This window comes from Hippoglossus stenolepis, chromosome 14 (genome assembly GCF_022539355.2).
Source record: "Hippoglossus stenolepis isolate QCI-W04-F060 chromosome 14, HSTE1.2, whole genome shotgun sequence".
Lineage (NCBI taxonomy): Eukaryota > Metazoa > Chordata > Actinopteri > Pleuronectiformes > Pleuronectidae > Hippoglossus > Hippoglossus stenolepis.
The window spans coordinates 14862830-14887456 of record NC_061496.1 but is presented as its reverse complement, the minus strand read 5'-3'; the positions used below and the strand labels follow the sequence as shown (position 1 = coordinate 14887456).

The following is a 24627-nucleotide window of genomic DNA, read 5'->3' as shown; positions in this document are numbered from 1 at the left end:
TGTGAGTTAAAGACTCCGCTCCGCTGGTAAATGGGATTGACAGCTTCTAATTTGTCACCCATCCCATCTCCCAACCCCTCGCTGCACATCCAGACAGCGAAAACAGTTAATGTTTCCCTGGACTGTCACATAACATTTCTTCACATCAAGGCCGTGTGAGAAGATGTGAGTGGACTGGTTAGACCTGACAGCTGCTTGACTGAGCAGCTGATGAGTCCAACTAGTACAGTAGCACTGCAGGGAATTTTTTCAGCAGCCACCTGTATGGGAGGGAGTATGGGAACCGGATGGTTTGAAAACGCACTGTGTCATACACAGTTTCTTTAAGAGCAAACGTGGACGTGTTTTGATTTGAAAATGACATATAGTTCTCTAAAACCAGTTAAGAGGTCAAAACACAAACTGACCCCTTATGAATAACATGTATACGTGCATTACAGTGCTGTTGTACAGTAGAGTGAGGATACCCAAGTGAGTCGGGCCGGGTTCAGACAAAAAATTTGAAATTATATTCCGGTTTGGTTATCAGGCTATCTACATGATTTTTTACACTGCACTTGCCTGTAACTGCGTAAAACATCAGGTTTAGACACAAAAACCAGAATGCCTGTCGGGTTCAGGGGGAGCTTGGTCAATTAACTGTTGAGCTCAGTCAGGTTTGGACAGAAATTTCCAGCCAGAGCAGCAGTCTATGGTACAGGTGTTCATGTTAGTTAAACATAAATAAACTTTTTAGTGCTTTTAGAGATGTTGGCCCTAAATAAGCATTAGATACAATGTTTATTGGTTAAAAGAAGAATGACACCCTTATAAAATGATCCACTTTCAGTGCATTTATCTGAGGATTTCTATATTTGCCATGTGCCACGACAGCACAGCGCTTGTCCAACATATCAGATTCATTTCCCATGGGTGACAATTACACTGACATCCAATCAGCGGAACTATATTTATGCATAATTAATCATTTAACTGGAAGGCCTGAGAGAATACCAAAGAAAAGCAACAGGCACATTCCAATATCAGCAGGTTCGTCAAACACACTCAGGATACCTCTCTAACAGCCTGTGTGATTGCTGCCAATCACCAGTCACTTTGGATCAACCAGAGAGCGTGAGAATGCGGCGAGGCAGTGTTGTGTGTGAGTGAGTGAGCGTGCACATGTGCATGCATGCGTTAGCGACGAAGCTGTGACTAGCTGTGTGCAATGAAAAGCTCCAGATGTTGCCTGCCTTTTAATGTGCAATAAAAAGGCTCAGCTGGGGCAAAAAGCAAAGGAGGCTAATGGGAGAGAAGGGAGAGTGGAATGAGGGAAAGAGGGAATTTCCTTAAAAGAAATAATAGAGGGGTGAGGTCAAGGTGCGAGTCTTTTCTTAAATGGCTCCTACCCGAGGGCAGGCTTAAATCTGGAGGTGTTGGGGAGAGGGAAAGAGGGAAAGAGGAGGGAAAATAAAGAAAAATTGACATGGGGATGGAGAGAGTGAAAAGATGTAGCAGAAAGATGAGAGGAAGTAGGAGAGGACTTAGTTCATCAGGGGCACAATGTAATGAGTAAACCCAATCAAGCCCTCAGCAGGTCCACATTTACCACCACTGCTCAGAACGTGTACCTGCATGGGATCTAGTTGTCTATCACACACTGCAGACCACATTTATTTTTAACTTAATATAGAATATTTCCCCCAAAAATTACAATCCAATGAAAGATATTAATGCCAATAATAGAACCTGTGTGATTACACGGTGTTGCACAGAACTGTCAGGCTGAAGGAGGCACAAGGACTTTTGAGCATAAATTGCAAGATAGAGATGTTTGGACGCCAGGGGAGTTCTTCATCTCCCACTGACCCTCTTTTCAGACAGCTTAGTCAAGATTGCCCAATCAGGGGCCTCACCATGCAAACACAACGCCTTTTGTTAGCATGCAACCTCGGAGCCTCAGAAAGAGAATAAAGCTGAAGAGAGAAAGAGAAGACAGAGATGCAGGGTGTGAGCGATAGAGTGAGAGCTGAATGCCAGCAATTAAGGACATGTCTACTTTAATGCGAATAGTTGTGAAAACGCTGTTTGTATGTCAAACGGGCTTCAGTTCAAATTGGCAATTTTATGTTATTTTCTAAATGCGTCTCATACAGTGACACGACATGGAAGAAGATTTCATTTACAGTCTTTTGACTTTAAGGTCTACGGACTTTAAAATTAAAAAACAATGTCGTGCAGCAGGTATTAATGAACACATCAACAATGACATGGGCACGAGACAGTAACATGTTCCAAACAGCTTTCTTCACAGGGCTTTGTGGTGGTTTGCTTCTGCACACACTCGAAGCAGCTCTCCTGCTGAAAACATTTAATATCCTCTTTAATATCCACTTTATTAGATACACCTCAGTATTTATGCAAACAGTCCACTCCTCCAGACAGGGAGTCACATATAAATAAAACATAAGGATTAAGAATGTAGTCCGGGCTTAGACGTTCAGTTATTGCTCCAGTAAACTTTACAGCTGGGTAAATGCAATACTTAACACAGGTGCCACGATTTCTGAGAGGGACTGAGAATTAATTCAGTGTTTAAAGGGCACTTCAATTTTTTGAAACAACCTGGGTCTTAGAGTTTTTGCCGTTTTTCAAATTTCTTAACAAAACAGTTTTCTCACTGGTTTCATTATGACACTCGGAGAGCACGTGGAACGTCCACGTTTGCTCTTAAACAAACTGTATAAGACACATTGCGTTATCAAAGCATCCGGTTCCCATACTGCCTCCCATACAGGTGGCTGCTGAAAAAATTCCCTGCAGTGCTACTGTACTAGTTGGACTCATCATCTGCTCAGTCAAGCGGCTGTCAGGTCTAACCAGTCCACAATTCACATTGGGGGCAGGGCATGGAGGGATTACCTAATTTGTTAATTAGTATATCAAGATTATCTATATTTGTTTTTTATTACGTATATTCTACAGGTGTTCCTAATACTGTGTCCACCCCATGTAGTAAAAAACGAATTTCTGCCTTAATTTATTCCACAGGCTCCAATATTGAGTAAAGGCAGTAAGATACACAGAGATCCGGGGAAAAAAATACAACATCATGCCAACAGTGATAAATTCCGCAGCTCCATGACCAGCAGGTTACCTGATGAAAAAACAGTCGCACACCCCACCCCTCTGACTGGCTTCAGTACAGTACCTGGCTTTGTTAGCTTCTTTAGTGACATCCCATGCCCATGTGATGAAGTTCTGGCTCAGGTATGAGACGATGGAGTCAGCGCACATCATCTGGGAGCAGAAGACGTTGCTGAGAACACTGTCGTCATTGTGGAGGTAGATGGCCAGCAGCTTTCTCTGTGGAGGAGAACAGAAAATATATAAAAGGAAAGTTATGAGTATAATGTACAATTGATTTTCTAAGGACATTTTTCAAGCCAGGGAAGAAAAAGGTTGTCGCAACAGATTGATTTTTATCAGGAGGTGATTTACTGTGCAAGCTATAGAATGAATTGTTGGCTGTTAACAGAGGAGTGCAATTTTTTAGAGCGATCTCCCAGAAGATTACAACTTTGATGACGAGCTAGAGCACAAGCATGCCGGAAAATTCGAAAATCATCAAAATGTAATCTTTGCCTGAAATGAAAACACCCACTCCTCTGATGATCGGTCTCAATCTCTCGGCAGCGTACCAGTGTCTCATCACTGGAGAGATATTTCCACAATATATGACTATAAAATGACATGAGCAACCACCGGGTGCAGAGCCAACATGACTTCTAAAGACCACAGCAAGGCCACAACTGGCAAAAAAAGCAAATACCACACAAAATCAAATGCGGAGACGTGTAAATAAAACTTCTCTTGGAGGCGACGAAGATATGGAGAAAACAAAACAGACAAATCACTCTATTTATTTTACACCAAATGCCAGCAGCCTGTTCAGGTTAGTAGCTGCAGGGCCAGACAATATTGACGAAGCTCCAAATCCAAGGATATTGACACCATCATATAAGCCGGGCAGATTCTCCCTACTGACAATCTAATTAAAAAACAAACACACCCACAAACATAAAAGGTTCCAGGGGACAATGTTGGAAATAATGCTCTCTAAATTACATGTCACCTCGCTTACTATAAAAGAACAAATAAAATAAAAAAAACTCTCAGTATCTGCTTGGTTCATTTTTCCACCATGGCTGTGACGGGGGGAGTCAAGGGATCTGTTTCTCAGGAGCAGTAATCTAGGCTACACAGGCCAAAAAGCAAAAAATCTACACAGGGCGTAAAACGTGGAGGGAAGTGAAAGACGAAGTTGTGCTATACTGTGGCCTGTGTAGAATAGGAATGGGAGAACACTGCTGTGTTTGCTCAACGATTAGTGCTTTAGAATAATCTCCAGGGCTACTAGAGAGAAGGACCCGGGGACTCATTCATTGGGCCGATTCAACAGCCTGAAAAGATTAAACACTCATGCTGAGAAGACAAGCAAATTCAGTCTTGAGAGAGGAATGAGGGTGAGGGGAGGGTGAGTTTTACAACATGAAAAAAAACAAAAAAACACCGACGTCCCGACACACATGCACAGATGCACAAACTTCACTGTCTGCTTCGCACGAGTGGAGGACTCACACTCACACACATGCATGCTCAATTAGAGCAAGTGTAAAGACTAATCAAAGTGGGCATTTTGGCCAACTGAACTCCTTCATCTTAGTTAAACTATCCATTCCCCTCTATTCCCTCTCCACTTTCAAGTTGGCTCTTTTGTCTTGCCTGTCGTAGCAGGGAGGAGAAAATCCCTCAGTTCAGCTAAATTACTAGGTCCAACCTGAGCGAGATAGTGACCCCATAGTCCTTCCTCACACCTGTTCACATGAATCTGAGCCTGCTTTGTGTACATGAAAGAGAATAGAGATTTCACAGAGCAGAACAGTGTGCACGTAGCGAGGCTTCAGCAATCAATGCTTTTTTTTTTACACAGGAAAGACAGTTTGAGTAAGTTTACAATGCTAATATTTATAAATTTTCATAAATCCTTTCTGTAAAATATTGATGGATCAATGCAGGCCGAAAAACAATGCTTTAAAATGACAGGTATCATGTTTGCTCTTTTACAATAAAATGTACAGCTATACACAGGTTTTTTTAAACTGAAAAAGACAATTTAATCATTTCCCGTTGCCAGTAGAGGATTTTGTCATTCGTCTCCCACCCCCGTGAGTCACGCTGGATGTAAAAATGCACCGGAACCAATGCCTCAATAAGATTTGTGTTAAATCTAGTACGATAAGAAAAAAGACAAACGCAGTTGCATGTTGTTCTCAAAGCGTAAAAATCTCATCAGAAAGACTAATAAAGAAGTCAAAGAAGTAATTAGTGCGTGTCATGTTTGCATCAGTGCCAATTGGAGCTGGAGTCGATAAAAACCTGTGTCTACTGCAGAGTCATTTGACCTGGGAGTGAATGCCGATTGTATCCATTCCCATTGCAGACAAAAGCTAGATGTTTTTGACCAGTGGAAAAGGGGCTTTAGAGGCTGCATCTGAAATTGCTCAACTTTTACTGTCCACTATACTATATTTACTTTCAGCTTCATAGTTCCCCTATAAATTTATTTTACAGCGCTATAAAGAATTGTGTCCATAGCACAAAAACTACTTTTAGCTTAAAATCCCACAATGCAACCAACTAATCTTACTTCTCTGGCCCTAGTTACTGACTAAAGTATGACTCAACGTGAAGTCATTAGATGAAAGATAATATTAATACAACAAAAATTTTCTCTTTTTTTTTCATATCACAATAAAAATATCGCAAAGACTGATACATCCAGATCCTACGTAACCTTTTCTTAATTTTTTATTTCTTTAACATTGTGAGATGTTTTTAAATGTTTTTTTGTTGATTTCTCAGAGAATAATTAATAGATCTTGATAACAAAATCAGGCATATTTAGGGGACTGATATGTATGAGTGTATGCAATTCGGTGCAGATTCATATAAAAATCTGGATCCAGTAGATTTAGCTGTGGGGCCTGGGGCCTTTTGGGCCTTGGTGGAGGTATACACTCTACTGAGTGCCCTTCTTGTGTTTCAATATCTTAAATATGAAATTTGTGGGACTTAGAAAGGGAAATCTGCATGTTTTTCTCTGACTGTGTCCTAGTTTATGGTGTCAATTTCAATCACAAGCTGACGAACTCTCCAACCTCCCCACACACAGCGCAGAGTGTCATTTTGGAAACATTTAGCCCGTCTTAAGGGAAAATCATGGTCGAGGCGTTCTTTTCATAGCATTACGGTTTCAAATTTTATAGAAAATAAGGACAAAACCTCATCTACGGACAAGTTTTCTTTTTTTCAAATACCATTGAATAAGATACAGATATATGCAATTACATACAGAGTGAAAGAAGAACAGAGAGGTCCAGATAGTGGTTGTTCTACAGATGGCAGGCTCAGTCTAGAAAAACAAATACTTCAAAATGAAGAGCTCATATGACTGATCTAATGACCTTAATCACATGGTGGGAAAAACACATTTAGATTGACCACAACCCACACAGGATATTCTCCACGTGCTGTGGAAAACACATTAACTCTTTATGACAGAAATAGCATCGGATTTTTTTTTCAAATTGTGATTAAACAAATCAAATTACGTGTCAGCTTGAAATTACATTCTAAAAGGTAAGTAGGAGTCTTTTGGCTATGCAAGCTCCTGATCACCCACTGATTGGTTGGTGAGGTTTTCTGCATTTTTCACTTCCACTCTATTTATGCATGAGTAAAATCAGTCTATAACTCATGAGAGTGTTGCTTGTGATTAGATCTGATAGATATTCGTATATCTATATGCCATTTGCCATTTTGATTCGATGGTGCTCTTTTCTCTCGATTCCACGAGGCTATTTCTGGGTTTTAAAGCAGATACTTGGCAGTGATAAATCCCTGAACTCTCCTCTCAAGCAAGGCTATGAATTTTGATGTGGCTTTGTGTGTGGCAGACAGGAGAGCAGAGTCGAGAGTGGAGGAGAGTGGGGTTAGAGTGATTAACCACTGCGTTGATGGGGATTTAGTGAGGATCGTGGTTAGTGATGGGTGGCCTATCTCTCTGTACACTCTGACTAACCACTGATCCCCAAGGGGGTTCAGCTCAGCTCAGCTCTGCAGCCCAAAGCATTTTCATTAAGGATGGATTGAGTCAATCTCAACAGTCCCAACACACACCTTCAGAAACACTTCATCAAATTTAGTGTTGTGCTTAGTGATTAGCCTCTCCCAGGCTTTGAGAGAGTGAGACTGATTCCTCTGTTTATAAACCCACTGAGAAACCCCCTTCAGTGAAATCTGCCCTGTTCCAATATCCCCTTAATGAAGTGGGCCTTTTCTACGACAAGGACACAAAAACTAGATCTCTTTTTCGAATGGAGCCAAAGAGCAAAGGATGCGATGACTCGATTGACAGAAGGGGGGGAGCAGTGCACATATGCTACTGTGTAATGAAACCGTCAAAAGCGGCATGTTTTGGCCTGTCATCTAGGATGCTTGTGATAAAACAAGACAAACACAGAACAGATCAAATAGCTTCTGTTTTCACGCAAAACTCTTTGCACATATTCAGCTTCCCTAAAGCCACGCTAACCACGGCACAGTTGGCAGGCTAAATGTAGCTCGCCCAGAATAAAAACTAAATACAGTGAAAATGAATACTATTTCGCCCCTGCGCCGTGTGGAGCTCAGTTGTACAGTACTGAGTGTGTGAACACCAGGGAGACCTCGGCCATATTGTGCTGGCTTAGACGAGGAGATCAGCTGGGAAACAGGCGAGGCGCCAGGCACCACTTTAGATTTTTTTTCCATCTCAGTTTATTTCACACACTCCATATGCCTTGCTCTCAGGCTGCAACCTCTCCTGCTCTCCTTTCTCCATGTCTTCCTTTAACCTTTACTTTTTTAACACTCCTCTCCAACTGTGTTATCTGCACTGTGCCTCTACTGTCATCCGGCTCTGTGAGCTGGGTGATCTGAACCCCCCTCACATCTTGCGGTGTCCTCACAGTCTAATAAGGCTGTAATCCACACAAGCTGTCAATTGATACAAGCATCCCTAAAAGGACAAAAGCTGAAAAACAAGGGGGGGGAGTGGACAGCTAAAAATAAAGCCTCATCTGTCAGTGTGAAAATTTGATGAAATGATATCAATGTCGTCTCTGCACAGCAAAACATGTAGAGAAGACAAATAACAGTAAACACTGTCTGAAAAGGATTTATAATTTGGATTAAATAAATTGACAGTGCCAACACACCATAAATGCAACTCATTACAACTTCTACTTGTTCTAAACGAAGGTCATTTATGGTTTTGTACAACACTGTTGTTAATAATCTATCTTTACGTTGTGTTGTGTGTATTTACATAGAGCTTCAGGTAAACAAACTTAATGAACTCCATCTCAGTGGTCCTCATGACAGGGAAGAACCAGTCTACATTATTGGAAAAGAGCAGATTAGGCATATACAGAAATCTGTTAGAATATCGACTATGAACATTTTAATCTCCCACCAGATCAGTATTGAAGATGAAGATATAAGAAATGCAGCATCTCTCCTGACAGACAGGAGATGAATAATATCCTGCTCAGTCTGTTTCTTGTCAGTGCTGTCTTAAGCAAAGAAAACAGCTAAAAAAAACAACGACTAGACAAGAATGACATCAGTGTGTTAAAGGAAAAGCCAACACTGGTAAGGTAAGGATCGTTTATCTCACCCATTGTCAGAACTAGATGTTTGAAATATAAGGGCAACATGATAAGTATGATTTTGCCAGCTATTACAGTCTCTCTGTAAATTACTTTTTTCCATGAGGCCCATTAGCTTACTTACATCTCTGGCTTTGCCGTAGAAGGCCTCTTGAGACGCTGCCTCCAAAGACCCAATGAAGAACATTGGGTGGGTCTCTCCATACCTAAAAACACACAACAAAAGAACAGTCCACAAAAACATATTGTTACATTCCAGCCTTGTGTCATTCCAAAGTCCTTTGAGTCAATATGAGAAGTATGTGACGCATGGCTCACCTTGAGGAAAATTCGGCAGTAAAGTGCAGTAAGGCATCAGCTTCATTCTCACTGTTCTCTGGCACTGTAATGACCAAAAAATACTGCACGGTCAAGTTTTGCTTGTGCAGTCCTACAATTTAACAGCGTCACTGGAGCAAGAAAAGGTCCCATTTTATACACTTCACTCTCACTTTTCAAGTTTTGATAGACATGAGAAGAATTATTTGTGGTTTTAAGTACAAAAAGTCAACTGAATATAGTTTTAAATCTCCTCTCTAAGAGTAAGAACACCAGTAAGAACACAGGTGATGAATTCTACCCTATGACTGTACCTTGGTAAAACTCACAGGTAAATTAATATTGTCAGTCAGCTCTGAAATGAGCTGAACATACAGTCAAATTTGACTTCCTGGCAGAAGGGGTCCTGCCATCTCATCTTAAGGCACAGTTTCTGAAAACATGTACATTTGTATGAGGATTGATTGATACTTTCCAGTATATATATAGCAACTAGACCCATTTGATAATCAAAAAAATTGTGGAAATATCAAGTTCTCTTTCTAGAGTATGGGACCTTTAAGAGCTCAAACCTATCATCATTATGCTGCTCCACTGTACGTACTCATGGGTGTTTTCCGACAGGTTGAGGAGCCCATTCCAAACATCTCTGAATCGTCCACACCAAACTCTGACGCATCCTCAAAATCATCCCCCTCACTGTCACTGATCATGTGGACATCTGCGCACTGTAAACAGAATTTATTAGTTAACTTCAAGATAGAAGTAATTAACAAAAGCACTTGTTGTTACCATGCTGTATTAGTCAGCATGTATACACAAAGCCTGGGGGGGGGGGGGGGGGGGGGGGGGTAATGCACGTATTCCTGGATATACCTCTTCTGTGGGCTCCTGGGTATTTGCTGTGGAGGATCTGCGACAGACACTGAGGTGATGGCAGGGGTAGCTGATTCCAGAGACAGCTAGCGTCATCTAAAAACAGAAAACATAATGAAAGAGTCCTATTTAGTTTACTAAGTCCATCAGGTAGTTATGATCCTGGAAATTTATATGAACACGTGTGTGTGTCTGCTCGTCTCTGTCCCACAAACACAAAGCAAACGTCAGTACTGTTCAGGTCCAAATAACGTCTGATTAGTTTTGGTGTTTATTGTTTAAGTGCAAAGTGCAAAGTGAGTGCAGATCAGAGGGGGAGTAAGGAGGGAGGACATGCAGCACGGAAATACAGCTCGGCACAAGGTACCCGGGCCGCTGCTGCAAAATGAACGTAGAGTAAATCTGAGAGTTTGTAAATGCACGCATTGGGGAAAGTATTAATGACTTAAACGACATGAGCAAAATTAAGTTGGTTAGAGGTTAATACATTTCAGTTTCCATACATTTTTGGCTAATTGCACAGCCCTAGCATGTATCATGACATATTTCCTGACTTTTGAACATAGACTTGCTCTAATAAGGGGAGACCTTGATGAGGTATCTGTACACCTGCAGTATAGCTAACAGCGTGATGGTGGTTTGCAGAGAACACCTGACTAATGAGCTCCCTAAATCTGTAGCCAGGGCTGAAAATGTCAGCATTCAGCAGGGACTCATTACAGTTCATGACTCCAAGCTCAGACCTCGAGGGACATCAACAGTACAGGCAAGGCTGTTGCAGGACGTAGTGTGAAATGGAAGATACCTCACTTTTAAAGAGCCCTGTGCCAGATCTTAGATCGATCCCTAACATATAATAAATGCAGAGCCACTTTATAACACCAAATCTTAAGGTTATTTTACTCAACACACCTTTGTTCATTTCCTTCAACAGTGACTTTTAAAAGCAGGACTGGTTAACATATAACCATGACTTATAGCCCGAATACACTGATACTTGTCACAGTAACACAACAATATATGAATTAACATTTTAATTGTCAGGAGCAGAGCAGAAAGGCCAGATGCAGATACTTTTCTGGGAGAGTGAACTTCTAAACTACAGGACACAGGCCGGGCAGCCATGCAGGCAGGGTGTGATAAGAGGCAGCGAAGCTGCTCGTCCCCTGCAGAGGTCCTGTGATCTGCTCTATTGTTAGGTGCCACGGAATACAAAGAGCAGCTGGACGCAGTTGAATCGGGAGACGATTACATGCAACGCCAATTGAGTCTGAAAAGGGCTACACAGTGTGCAGGGAGTTTCTCTCTCTGTAGAGCGGTCCCTCATGCTGGCCTCTGGAACAGCAGAGAACAGTGTAACCACTCGACCTTGTCAGCAACATGGACTCACTTGTGAGTGCCGCTGTGTACCTGCCACTGATAAGAAGCAAAGTATCTGACAAAGTACTGTGTCTACGATTTTTCATCTTTTCACACCATTTTATCCTTGAAGCAATAGAAAGTAAGTTAGTTGCCGCCATAAGACCAACATATTTGGACTAAAAAAACAATTGTGGCTAAGATGAAGGCTTTCTGATCTATTTTTCTACCACCAGAGATTTTGTTCAAATGAGTATACCATAGTGTTTAAACAAAACAATGGAGTATTAAAATGTATCAGGTGATTAATTTGCTGGACTTTTTTGTCAGGCTCCCCCAAAACAAAAATATATAAATATATATATGATGGAGGAGTTTATGCAACATTAGATTGCCTGATTACCATGTTCATTATCCCTGATATGACCTATATCCATTCACATTAGACCGTGGATAACCAACCCGAGCCTGAGGGGACCTATTGGGACCCAACAGGTCGGGTCGGACTGTGACAAACATTTGGTGATTCAAAAAATGCCTGTTGGATTCGGGGCAGGCTCAGTAAGTTTTTCTCTCAGGCTCTGTCTGGTTCAGACAGAGATTTGTCTCTTTAATTCTAATACACAGTATAGCCCAAAATGTTATTGTTTACATGGGTTTATTTAATAAACTGTGTAAGTGATTGCCAGCAGAGGAACAAACATTTCATAATTTAAAAAAAATAGTTAAGTAGGGATATAATGAAACTGGTTATAATACTGACCATAGTGTCTTAAATTCCCATAAGCTCAGTAACCAAGAGGACACATGAGAAAGGCCGTATCTCCCCTGAAGGTTGGAGAATGAATAATATCCTGATGAGTACTCGTCTTCCATGTTGTCTTAAGCAAAGCAAACTCCCAAAAACACAGTGGCTAGACTGATGTGCAATGTGGAAATTAAACAAACCAAGAGTGACATCACCTCTAAAGGATCTGACAGCACCTCACATCTTACTCATTGTAAAGGTTAAATGTGTTGGGAATAAAAACAGACTAAGAAAACACAACTCTTGTTTCTCACTGAATTAAAACCGTTCCTAGAGGCCAGGAACCGTCAGTTACACCAGACACAATGACAGAGGTGTGCACACTGATAATAGAAGAGAGATAGTGTTTCTTGTGTATTACCAATTAGTAGCAGAGGTGCTTTTGACCATGAGAATTATGCAAGTGTCACAGCGAGGGCAGCTCAGTGTCCCAGGGACACCTATGAATAACACTTAACTCCAAACTCAACTCTAACGAATTTAGTGCTCTGGTCCCACGGTATTAATTTCTCTTTTTTCTCTCCATTATAAAGTAATGGAGCAACAACTACAACAGAGTATTGGGACCACTTTAAGGGGGAAAATCGGATATTTCTCGAATAAAGTCATAATATTACGAGAATAAAGTGATAATAAAGTCAGGACTTTAAAAAGATTGTGTTAGAAACTGTCTCTAATCTGAGGAAACAACCACAGACTTTGTGGAGGAGGAAATGTTTGGTAGTAGTCGATGGTTACATCTGCGTGATATGCAAAGAGTTTTGTCGTTTCTTGCGAAACAATGAGATTGGTTCAACATTTTGGATCCAGGAGTGGAACTCTGGTGCGCACAGGTTCTCCTTGCTGCTTATTTCCTAAAAATGTATTTTCTTTTTCTCGAAATATTATGACTTTTTTCAAATAAATTTTCGACTTTATTCTCGAAAAAATAATGAATTCTTTCTCATAAAATTATTACATTATTTATGAAATATGACTTTCTTCTCAATAACGAATTTATTCTTGTAATATTATGACTTTCTTATACTTTCCAACTTTAAAAAACTTTAACCTTAAAATATTTTGTATGGATCTAATACGCCATTGTAAAAACATCTTCGAACAGTAAAATTTATGTAAGTTAGCTGAAGTTTTTCGACAAGAGAAAAACAAACAACTGGGACTTAATAAAAGTTAAGGTAGTTGAGGACATGATGGGATCCAGGTCTGAAAGCGAAAGCCTGGATAGAGTTGTAGGTACTGAGCCGTAAAAAGATTAACTGAGCCTGAAGCATGTGAAGGTATGGCCCTAAATAAATTCTGCCTATTCCCCGATCGAGTGGCAATCAAACGTGAGAGTCTTAACAGCGGCTGCAGAGAGGATCCCCATAAACCCTTTACCCCCACTCCTCACAATGAGAGGCTTTCATTTGAGGGTCTAATAAGTGTATAAATAAAGTTGATCGCGTCCCCTGTCAAAGACGGCGTGGAGGGTTCGGGCTGACATGGATTCAAGGAGGGGAGGTGAAAGGGGAAAAAAAATGAGTTGAGTGCCTCTCAATCCTCTTCCTCACTTTGACCCGACGGCTTCTCCCGATGTTGAGGTACACAAGTGCAGCTTGGTGGCTCAGTGGTAAAACGTGGAAACAAGGCTAAAGCGCCGCAGGGCACGGGGTAAAGGGGGGTAGGGGAGGGAGTGAGGTTAACCCCCCTAAGTGACCCTCTCCCCCATCTCCACACAAAGGAACTGGCTCTTCTTTTTTGGATTCTTTTAATTAACACTTGCATTGAGGCTCGAAGCATTCAGAGGCCGATACAGGGAAAGAATTCTCTCTCTCGCTTAACCCCCCCTCCCTTCTTTGCCTCTCTCCCCTTCAACCCTTTCTTCCCCTTCTCTACCTTTCTTTTCCTCCCATTCCCTCCCTTCATTCTCTCTGTGTTTCAGTTTTTTTTTTCTTTTCTAGTGTAGGCAGTGTTTGGATTAGGTGTCTGGCTGTGAGTGTGAGATAATTACTACTGACAGCTGCACTGACGGCAATCACAACCACACTACCACCTTAGCCCACTTTCTCTTTGATGGAGCAGGAGAAGAACAGTGAGATGAGAGAGGCCAAAAAGAAGGCAGAGAGCAGCCCACCCTAAACACCTGTTGGTCACCTTGTCCAGGCTGAGCCTTGCTGAAGATGAAACTCTCCTTATTAGTATGTAGGGAGGGGTTTTCAAGAACATGTACTAAATTGGTACCAGTTACTTATTGGTGAGTACTGAAATTCTGAGCACACAGTTTTGCTATTAGTATTTATGTTACGTTCTTGATTTTGCTATGCAGCCTGCCATTGCAATATTATTACCGCCGCTACTTAAGGATTATGGCAGATGCACATTTGGCCCAGATGCCTTCTACCATGCAGGAGTATCTTGTTGGAGTGTCCTTCCTCCCCGCTCTCTCATTGGCCAGTGCTCACTTTGCACTTCAGCAATACACACCAATACTAATCAGAGGTTATTAGGACCCATACCCAGGCACTTGAATATATAGGTCTGTTTGTTAGTAAAGCGTGTGCAGCCTCTGCTGTTTTCTTACAGTCATTGAGCTATACCTGATAACTGAAATCTCATAATTTCCTTAATGCCACTGTTCTGTTTAGAACTAGTCTTTTCTTTTTATTTATTACTCGAAGGCTATATAACCACTGTTGTTTTTGTATGTTCAAATATTTTTATGGATTGTGTGTTGAAGTAAATGAGATGTATTATTCTGTTTTTGGTATTTGCTGTGGTATCAAAATGGTTATCGAGAATCATGGAAATTTCATGGTATCGGTATTGAGTACAATTTGGAAATCGTGACATCCCTAAACCCAGCAAGATGGGAGCTTCACATAAAGAAAAAATAACTTGGAAAATGAGACGGATAGACTAACTCAGTGCTGCCTGAATGTCACCTGAAGGCAGCCAGTTACACAAGGGAGAGGGGGGGCTCTGCCTGAGCTTACAGCTGAGCCCTGTTGCTAAGGAAACAACGAGGCCGCCCTCAATAAACCCTCGGTTGCATAGGCCCATCTCAGGTAGAGGAGTATTCCATTAATGCCAGATGGGAAGCGGAGGGAGGTGCTGGCCTACAAGGCAAGGCACCTCTCCGAGGCTCCACAGCATTAATACATTAGCAAACACCATGAAACACTGCATAAATGTCAGCAATTACTGGCAAGAGGGAAGGAAGGGTGGTGGAGGTGGGCTCAGAGATGAGAGGGGGGTCTAATAAGGATGTCCCACCGGCTGTCAATCACTCCAACAGGTGTGGAAGACAGACTGCCAATCAAAACAGCTCCAATGAAATGAAGCCTTCTGAGAAATTCTCCACGCTGCGTTGTTTAGGCAAAGGAGCAAAAGGAGGAGCAGAGGAGAGAGGAAGAGACTCAGCCAATACAGGAAGTTGACGTCTTAGGACGATGGCCCCTCAAACAGATGCTGCCATGACCTCTGTCATCATCTTCAGCACGGCTAAGAGTAATTGCTGTTATCTTCATCGACGAGAATTACTTCCATAAAATTTTAGCTATGGCAAAATCCACCAAGTGTAATTTCCTTTCACAAAACAATTAAGGACAACAAAACATATACAAGTGCTAGTTATTTCCGACAGTGTTTCTTTATTCTCCTAATTAAAATATAACTTTATCCTCAAAATATTATGACTTTATTTTCAATTAAATTACAATTATATTCTTGTAATATTATGATGTCATTTCTATTTAAATTACCACCAATGTTGTCATATTATTACTTGAATCTTAATTAAATTATGAATATATTCTTGCAATACTACGAGTTTATTTGTAATTAAATTACCATTTTATTCTTGTAATATTATACCTTTATGTTTCATTAAATTATGACTATATTCTTACAATTTTATAACTTTATTTCTTATTAATATCACTTTATTCTTGTATTATTATGACTTCATATTTAATTAAATTATGACTATATTCTTGACATATTATGACTTTATTTTTCATTAAATTACAGCTTTAACCTTAATATAATGACTAATTACATCTTTAGTCCTGTAATATTACATTATACTCAGATTAAAATAATTGTTTTCCTTAATATAGCCTTAAAATCCAACAAGAATAGTTATCTCTCAAGGAGAACTATCAAGACTGTTGTGATGCAGAAACAACAAAGCAAGCAAACCAAAAATATAGTGAGTCCCAACATGATCCTCTACTATGCTAAATAGTGCAAACTAATTACCTGTAATTAATCTGTGAGGAACACTGGAATTACAGCACCTACAAATGTGCTCAAGAAAAATTCTAATTGCTGACAAATGAGTCACATGTGTAATTTCATGTGTGAGGTCAGCTTTGGGTAAATGTTCCACCAGCATCACACATAATGAAAAGAAAGACGAATGAAACTGGGACAATGTTTTAGATGCTTACTTTCTAGAATCCACAATGTAGAAGTTCATGGGCATTAAAAATGTGTTGTAACAGAGATAACTGATTGTTGTAGTTCATGTTTTTACAGTGTTGTGACTCATCTTCACTACATAAACACTAAGAAAATTAATATTTGACCAAGGTCAACAAATCTACCAGGCGAGAAATGAGCAACAGCTCCCATCGCCTCCTGCTTTAATTACACTTCCTTTTACATTGCTTAGTGCGACACCACTTACAATAGCACGGTGCTCTGAATAAACTGATGTGTCGCTTACTGCTATTTGAGCATTATCCATCCTGATCCAATTTCAACTCTCCATAAGGCCTTGAATAATTCAGAGCACAATAAACAATGAAACACACTGAGTGGACTGTATAAGGGAGGGGGATGCAACACATGGCTGCTTGTTTCCCTGAAAGGTGAGAATGTCTTTAAAACACACTCATTTCCAAAACGCTCTTACAATACAGGACATGATTTAACCAACAATTAAACAACTGAAATAACCTCAAAAAACTAAAACAACTGACGGAAGAGTCTACAATTTTTTTGGTCTTCTCATCCAACTTAGAAGTAACCAATCGTGTCTTAGAACTGAACATGGATCTAAACACTAATGTTTCCAATTTGAACCAAATATAAACAAATTCTTAAATACCCAGTTAAGTGGTATGAACCATACTTTTTTATATTATTCCCAAGTGTTAAAATAGCCATAGACACAGTGTGTACTATAAGACAAGCACATTCACAAACACACAAATGAAAATATACACACACAAATGAAAATGAAAGCAGACAAACACAGTTATATCACACACTCAAAGGCAAAACAAAGTTAAGTAGTAATCGATTCCACTGCAAGGGGGCTAGTGTGCAGAGCTAAGCGTAATCTGGGGCCTCTGGCTGCCATGTTTATTGGCCCAAACCTCAGGAGATGAGACAGGGCTAATGAGCTAGACACTAATACTGGCTCCCTACCCGCCTGCTAGGCCGGCCAAGCCCCGGGCTTTCTCTGCTAATACCTTTAGACGTTTCAATAAGAGAGCGGTGGCTAGAGCAGAGGCCATTATTACACTTCTGTCTCTGTGCTTTTTAATATCTCCTCATCCAGGAAACACAGGTGCTGCAGATGTGTGTTAGCCAGGTGCCGACTGGGCCTGTGATGCCACGATGAGCTGCAACCTATTCATGATCCCTATCCGAGATTTCCATAGCTACCTACGGGGACGGACTGAGATTCACCGATGACAAGGACACAAAAATACAAAGATAAAGACCAGAACTATTTACATTATTCAAAGCTTTTTAGAGGTTAGCTTACATGTTTGTACAAATGAAATACACCAGAATAGTCTAACGCCACCTATAAATCTACCAAATAATGTGTGACATGTTTAAGATGTAAGTAAGTATTTATTCCATCGGGAAAATATACACCTACTGAGCACTTTATTATGAACACTAAATAATAATGGCTTGAGCCTCCCATTACTCTGAAAACAGACTCAGCTCTTCATGGAATAGATTCCAGTCTATACTGACATGACTGCATCGCATCACTTCAGCAGATTTGTCAGCTGCACATTCATGATGCAAACCTCTCATTGTACCACATCCCAAATGTCTTCGACTGGACTCAGATGTGGTGTCTGCGTGGGGAGGCCAATTAAAGTCACTCAACTGGTTTTCATGTTCATGTGAGACAACTGTTGCTTTGTGACACAGTAAATAATTGTCCTGGAAGTGACCATTGGAAAATGGTAAATTTGGGTCATAAAAGGAGGCACATGCTCAGCAAAAATTCATAGGTTGTTGCATTTAACAGAGATCTAATTATTCCTGATTCTGATGCTTCATGTAAACATTAATCCTGACCTGTATCTGCCAGGTGTTTTGCATTGTCCCGTTGTAACATGATTGGCTGATTGGATAATTGTATGAATAAGCAACTGTATAGGTGTTTTTCAATGTTGTAAGTGACTGCACAAAAGATTCTTTAAATATTCATTCTTGACAGTCTTATTATTTTGGACTGTAAAGGAAAATAATTATTAAGACAAACATTTAATTAGATATTTCAATGGTTTCCTTTCATCCGTGGCAAATAAGAAAATTAACTCCAAAAGTGTGCATTATGAAATTATTATGAAAAAGAGACTTGAACACACTTTAAAAAATATTTGCGGCTAGCTCTGTTAGTGTAAACAAGTGAAAGCTTGAAAAGTAGAACATTTGTTGCTGTATAACTAGTGTATGTTTACTCAAAACTGAGATCAGTCGTTGTGTTACGAAAATTTTAACTACACTTTCTGTTGCAATTGGGTATAGTAAATGTTCATTCACTTTTTTAAAAAATTTAAATAACATGACACATAGAATAGACTGGATAAATACCGATAAACTGTGTATAGAAAATGGGTCATCATCAAGTCTGACTTCATTTACACCTTCCATTAACATGTGTCTCACTAGATATAATTTTAACCTTATTACATTTACACCTGGTTTAATATGTGTCTCCAGTGTCTACATTGAGATCAGAGTGTTCCGTCTAGCTCATGTCACATCTTCTCATTTGCAAGAGAGGAGGAAAAAAACCAAAAAAATATGAGAAGCTAAGTTTCCATCCTCATCGTGTCCTGTGGGTGCATTTACACCTGTAATTTCATGTGGTCAAGCTTCAACCGAGTGCAAGCCAATCACCCAAAATCCATTTTAATTCCAGGTATGAAATTGGTATCTGGAATAGGACGTGTATAATAACACTTGGAAAAAAGAAACAAAGTCAATACTCCAACCAAACAGCAATCACATAGATCTAAAAGGAAAACGTTAGCTAGGGGTTAACAGAAGAATGTGTGCACAACAGCTCCTCAATGTAGCATGATAAACCATCCTCTACAATTAGCATGGGAACACATATGCTGTCAAAGAAGGGGTGAGACAAAGGGGGTCAGAGGTTCCTCAAGGTTCTGTATGAGGGCCACTTCTGATCAGCTTGACTGTGGGCAGAGTGAATAGTTGGGAAGAGCGACCCTGGGATGAGAGAGGTCAGCGGGACTCAATGATGTGAGCTTTAATGTCCACAGATAGAGGACACAGGATGGGAACCGTCTTTGACATCTTAATTAGCTTCAACATCTTACTCTCATGCTTCTGACAGATGGTTTTGGCATGGATTACAAAGACACAGACAGAGTGTCAAACTGTTTCCACTGCTCTTTGAAATTATCATCAAAATAATGTACGTAAACCATAGATTCTAATGTACTAAGTATCTCTAATACCAAAGTCTGAGACCAAAGAACCAGTGAAAGCAACATACCGACTTTACTGGTCCTAGTCTCAATTTTTGAATGGGTTTTTATGTTTGTGTGTCTCTTACAGAGTCATCAGTTGCTGATGCAGGCCATCCCTCCCATTGTTGATGCCGGACTGGGATGTTTGTCAAGTCTGAAATGTTCCTCTTCACCTGCAAACAAAGAAAAAGTATTACAGTGTAATCAACATACGTGAATAAGATAAACACCACATCAGAAGGAAAAGGTTAAAAAAAAAAAAATCAACATCAACTCAGACTACGCTATAATTTTACATCATTATGTATTATGACAGTTACATCATGTCCATAAAAGTAACTGTCTTTCTATCATTATAATTGGAAAATATTTCATCTAAATCAAAGTACTCTACATTCAGCAGCATGTAGAAAAACTGGGATGGAGGCAAAGAACTAAGGAGGAGATGAGTCAAAAGGAGAGTGGAGGAGAAAAAAAAGACAGCCATTGTTATCAGCATTCTTCAGATGCCACTGCTAATGCCCAGCAACAACAGCCCCACGCTCTGAAATGAACAGTATTTCTCTTCTCCCATTGATGTGCGGACGCTGTATCTGCATCATTTAATAACATTCCTTGCTTTTAAACAGTTAGCAGCCAGCAGCGCCTGTCCCACTGAGCGCTGTGTTACACCGTCCAGTGGGTTGTTGGTTTAAAGCCCTAACGCCAGCCTGATGTGCGCCAGCTGAAGCTGATCAAAGCCCCGTCGGCGTCTGAGCGCTGGCGGCCATGGATTGTGTGCATTTGTTCGGCAGGATTTTGCCATTTGGGCCCGCAGGGCTGGACATGGATGCTGAGAAAACTATCTATTGTGGAACAAAGATCCCTCCGCACACGGGCCAAATCCTGTCTTTGTAAAAAGCACTGAGGAGAGATGGATCCTTGGGCATATGCAGGGCTGCTGATCATGGAGGTGGAAACTTAAAGAATGCTACAAACACAAAGTCAAAGCCAATGTCAGGCAAAGCAGGAAAGCGGCAGCAAAACACTGAACTATGAAGACTGCGGGGGCAGACTTTGCTCAGGCACTTGCACCTTGACACTCTTCTATTAAGACTATTTGCACGTGCATATGTAGTGATGTGGGTGTCAGAGAGCCCAGAAGAAATAATTAAATTTGAATCTGAATTCATCCATTTATCGAGGAAACAGTACATTTTCTGTCCAAGTTATAAATCTTTCAAAGAAACTAGACGCCCACTTTGCTGGTTTTGTTCTGGGCCTGGCGAAGCCAAAGCAATCTGAAGTACAAACAAGTTGAGAAAAAAATAAAAGAACACTAATAAATGAGTGGCACAGTCCATCCTTTGTCTTTCTATCGTAAATCCCACACTGCTCGGTACCTATCCTTATGAAGAGAAGCTATGACCAGTCTGGGGTCAGAGCGGGTGGCCAGTGTTATTACAGAGTGTAATATCTATGTTTGACCAGCCGGACTACAGGGATTTGAGTGACCGGCTGGCCGGCCGATGAATAGAGGGGAAAAGGGAGGAAAGGAGAGGCATAAACACTAGTAATGAAGAGGCTGCAGTCAGAGGTTAAAGCAGCATCAGAGAAACAACAAACTAACACCAACCACAGGGAGAGTTGAGGTAAGAGGTGGTGGAGGAGGAGGTGGAGGCGGAGGCGGAGGAGGAGGAGGAGAGAGGAGATGGACAGCAAAACACACCTGGCAGAAGTTAACCTGATCTCACCACAGAAAGAAAACACAGCTACACAGCAGCGCCTGCCCACCTGAAACTACACCACAGAAATTTACACTGGTCTGCTCGTCATATGAAAACTATGGCGCAGCCATGAAAATCTGACGCAACCATATCAAAGAAAAACAAGGTATGACATTTATAGCTGCTAAATAACAGGATAACACGCCTTGCCCTAGCACCTCCAGGTAGCCAAAGTATTTTTTGTAGTCCCCAGCTACAATGCAATGCATGTGTTGTCCACAGCATCCATCACAGAGGAAGCAATACTGTCTAATGCTGCCCCCTGTCTGCCGAAACAGTCATATCATTGGTTACATACACTGAAACAAATTTAAACAATTATATTAAAACCTTGACTCCAAGTAATTAATTTTACATAGAAAATGCCGATTCACAATTACCAGTTAAAACTTGTTTGAGCTGAGTCATGTTATAATGTGTATAAATGATACTGGGTAGTTCAAAAAGTAGAACATGATCCTGATGGTAAAAGACTCCAGTGAAAAGTATCCATCAACCTTGTACATAAAGATGCTCAAATGTAAAAGGGAAACATCTTTACCACAGCAGAGGACAATTTAAATAAATGTCTTCATGACAAATAACAGTGCTGCTTGCTTGTCTGCAGCTGTACATGTTGAGATGAGGCAGAGGTGTAGAAGCCAGTATTATTCACAACATTAACTACACTGGCTGTGAAGCTGAGCTCCTGGCAGTGCACCTCGCGGCAAAATTAATGATCCAATCATTGTAAATGCCAATTGCCTGTAATCCCTGGCTGGAAGCAAATCAAAGAGAAGGAAAGGTTTCCATTAAACAGTCACAAGCGCTCTCTCTCTCCCTCTCTTTCTTCATCTCCCCTAGGCACCAGATGCCTTTCTTTCATTGCTTTTTCGATCCAGCCCTCTATTTTTCAGCTCTGCGGCTCTGTCTGCATTTGGTTCCTATGTGTCTCCCAGCTGCAGGGCAGGGATGGGGGCCCAGGACCAGCCCTGGGGGGGGGGGGTAGAAGAGGGAAATCCCTAGGACAACTGGTCTGGTCACGGACAGCTCAGGACCCAGAAGCCATCCCTATTCTACCCTCTACTTCCCTGGCAAACATTTGCTCTCCAGCTTAGCTCAGCAGCTAGCCAGCAACTTATCCCCACACTCTTGTCTGGTAATGCCAATCAGAGTCTACGCATCCCTGCGCACCAGAGATGGGAGAAGAAAAGGTTGAGAGGGGACACTGGGAGAGAGATGGAGAATGGAGGGATAGAAAGGGAGGGGCAAGGGCAGTTCCCTGAGAGCCACAAGGCAAAGCCAGAGCCTTTGGGGAAGACAAACAAGAAGACAGGACTCTATCCCTATTGATATGCACAAGCAGGGACCATCGGCAAGTCTTCATCTAAGACAAAAGGGAGAATGGGGAGAAAAAGGCGCTGTGTAGTGGAGTCCATATGTGTCTGTGAGTGGACACAGTATGAGGAGAAAGGGGAGTTGGTCAGGCTGAATATGCTGTTACTTCTTTGTTGCATTCTCAAGTCTTCCACTGATGACATAAATACACAACTCTACCTCCTGTATGTGTCTTATTCTAGCTTGTATCTCAGATTTTCACACCCCAACTCCAACATCACCGAGGTCGCCCAAATGACTTGCACCTGTAGCATCTCATTCCGCCCTTGCATTTCCGAACACATAATAAGCCTGTTCCAGAGCTAAAGAGTAAATATATAAAGAGCATGATCAACATGGGGCAAACAGAGTCCAGATCTATGCAGGTTAAAGTTCTGGGCCTCATTTTCACTGCGGGGGGCCTTGAGATGCCTAAAGACAAGCATGCGTAAGGAAAAGACCACAACATGGAGGCCTGTTTAAGCCCATATTGTCCCTTCTCTATCCCCAATGTCCTCTTACAGCACCCCCACCAAGCCAACAGTCCTTTGCCTCCTTTCTGCGTCCACAGTCCCCCCCTCCCACACTGCAGGGTCCCCTCCCCAGTGTTTGTAATCCCAGCAGAAACACTTAAGGTTCACAGTGGGTGCTCATCAAAACCATCTGCCTGAGAGGAGAGTGGGCGAGAGGATGGAGGGAGGAGAAGAAGCAAAGAGCGAGGGAGGAGAAGTAAAAAACCAGGGGAGGCAAACTGCCTCCTCTGGTTCAGATGTTGGTTGTACTAATCTGCTCAATTATCACAATTACAAGCCTGGCTAGTAGCCTGATTATTATTATTAGTGTAATCTTCACTTTCACCTACACTGAGTCGGACACCTTTCACTGCTGCATGGGAGTTGGTAAACTCAATGTAAAATGTATACACCAAAATTAGCATGTATAAACAGTTTTTTTTCAAATGAGGGTAAACCCACAACAAAAAAGGCAATCGACTCCTTTCCCATTGCCAGCAGAGGAGTTTGCCTTTCTTTTTTTTGTTCCCGATGCGTAATGTTCTACGTCACCAACATGACGAAAACTGAGGCAGTCTCTCACCTCGCTGTCTTGACAAATTAGTACATTCACCTGGAATTATCACTTCTATATAAGTGCCGATAGGAGCCAATAAAAACCTGAGTCTGCTGCAGAGTCATTTAACCTGGGAGTAAATTCTGATTTAATCCATTCCCATTCCAGACAAAAGCAGGATGTTAATGGGTGTTAGTGGATTTTTGGGCCAGTGAAAAAGGGGCTTTAGAGGCCATAGGTTAACCGTAAATCTAAAATATGCACAACTTCATTAAGACTGAATAAATTTCAAACTGATATTTACAATCGCATATACGGTATTAGGTGAAAATGATGACTACTTCATTTACATGTGAGGTAAAATCAAGAGTGGCTATGATCAGTCTTTGGGGAGCTTATTTCCTGTCACCTGTGACAGCAGGCTACCCGCTGTGAATAATAAATGATGCCTGCTAAGGTCTACCTCGGCCTGGGGGCTCAACTCACATGAGCACAAACATATACACATTCTTACCTATCTACCTTTTATGGTCTTCATTCTTAAATACATTTGCAGCTGTGATAGCAATAACCACTGGACAGAG

General features: G+C 41.1%; 1 protein-coding gene across 1 annotated transcript in view; it reads right to left on the bottom strand.

The window, feature by feature from the left end:
- The window catches only part of faf1 (Fas (TNFRSF6) associated factor 1), a 60474-nt gene that overhangs the window by 19118 nt on the left and 16729 nt on the right, over window positions 1–24627 (bottom strand). The window contains exons 8-13 of the mRNA XM_035175900.2: window positions 19940–20026; window positions 9948–10043; window positions 9676–9799; window positions 9072–9135; window positions 8878–8959; window positions 3191–3345 (exon numbers count right to left, since the gene is read on the bottom strand). Coding sequence (XP_035031791.2) covers window positions 3191–3345; window positions 8878–8959; window positions 9072–9135; window positions 9676–9799; window positions 9948–10043; window positions 19940–20026 — 608 coding nt within the window. The remainder of the gene's footprint in view (window positions 1–3190; window positions 3346–8877; window positions 8960–9071; window positions 9136–9675; window positions 9800–9947; window positions 10044–19939; window positions 20027–24627) is intronic.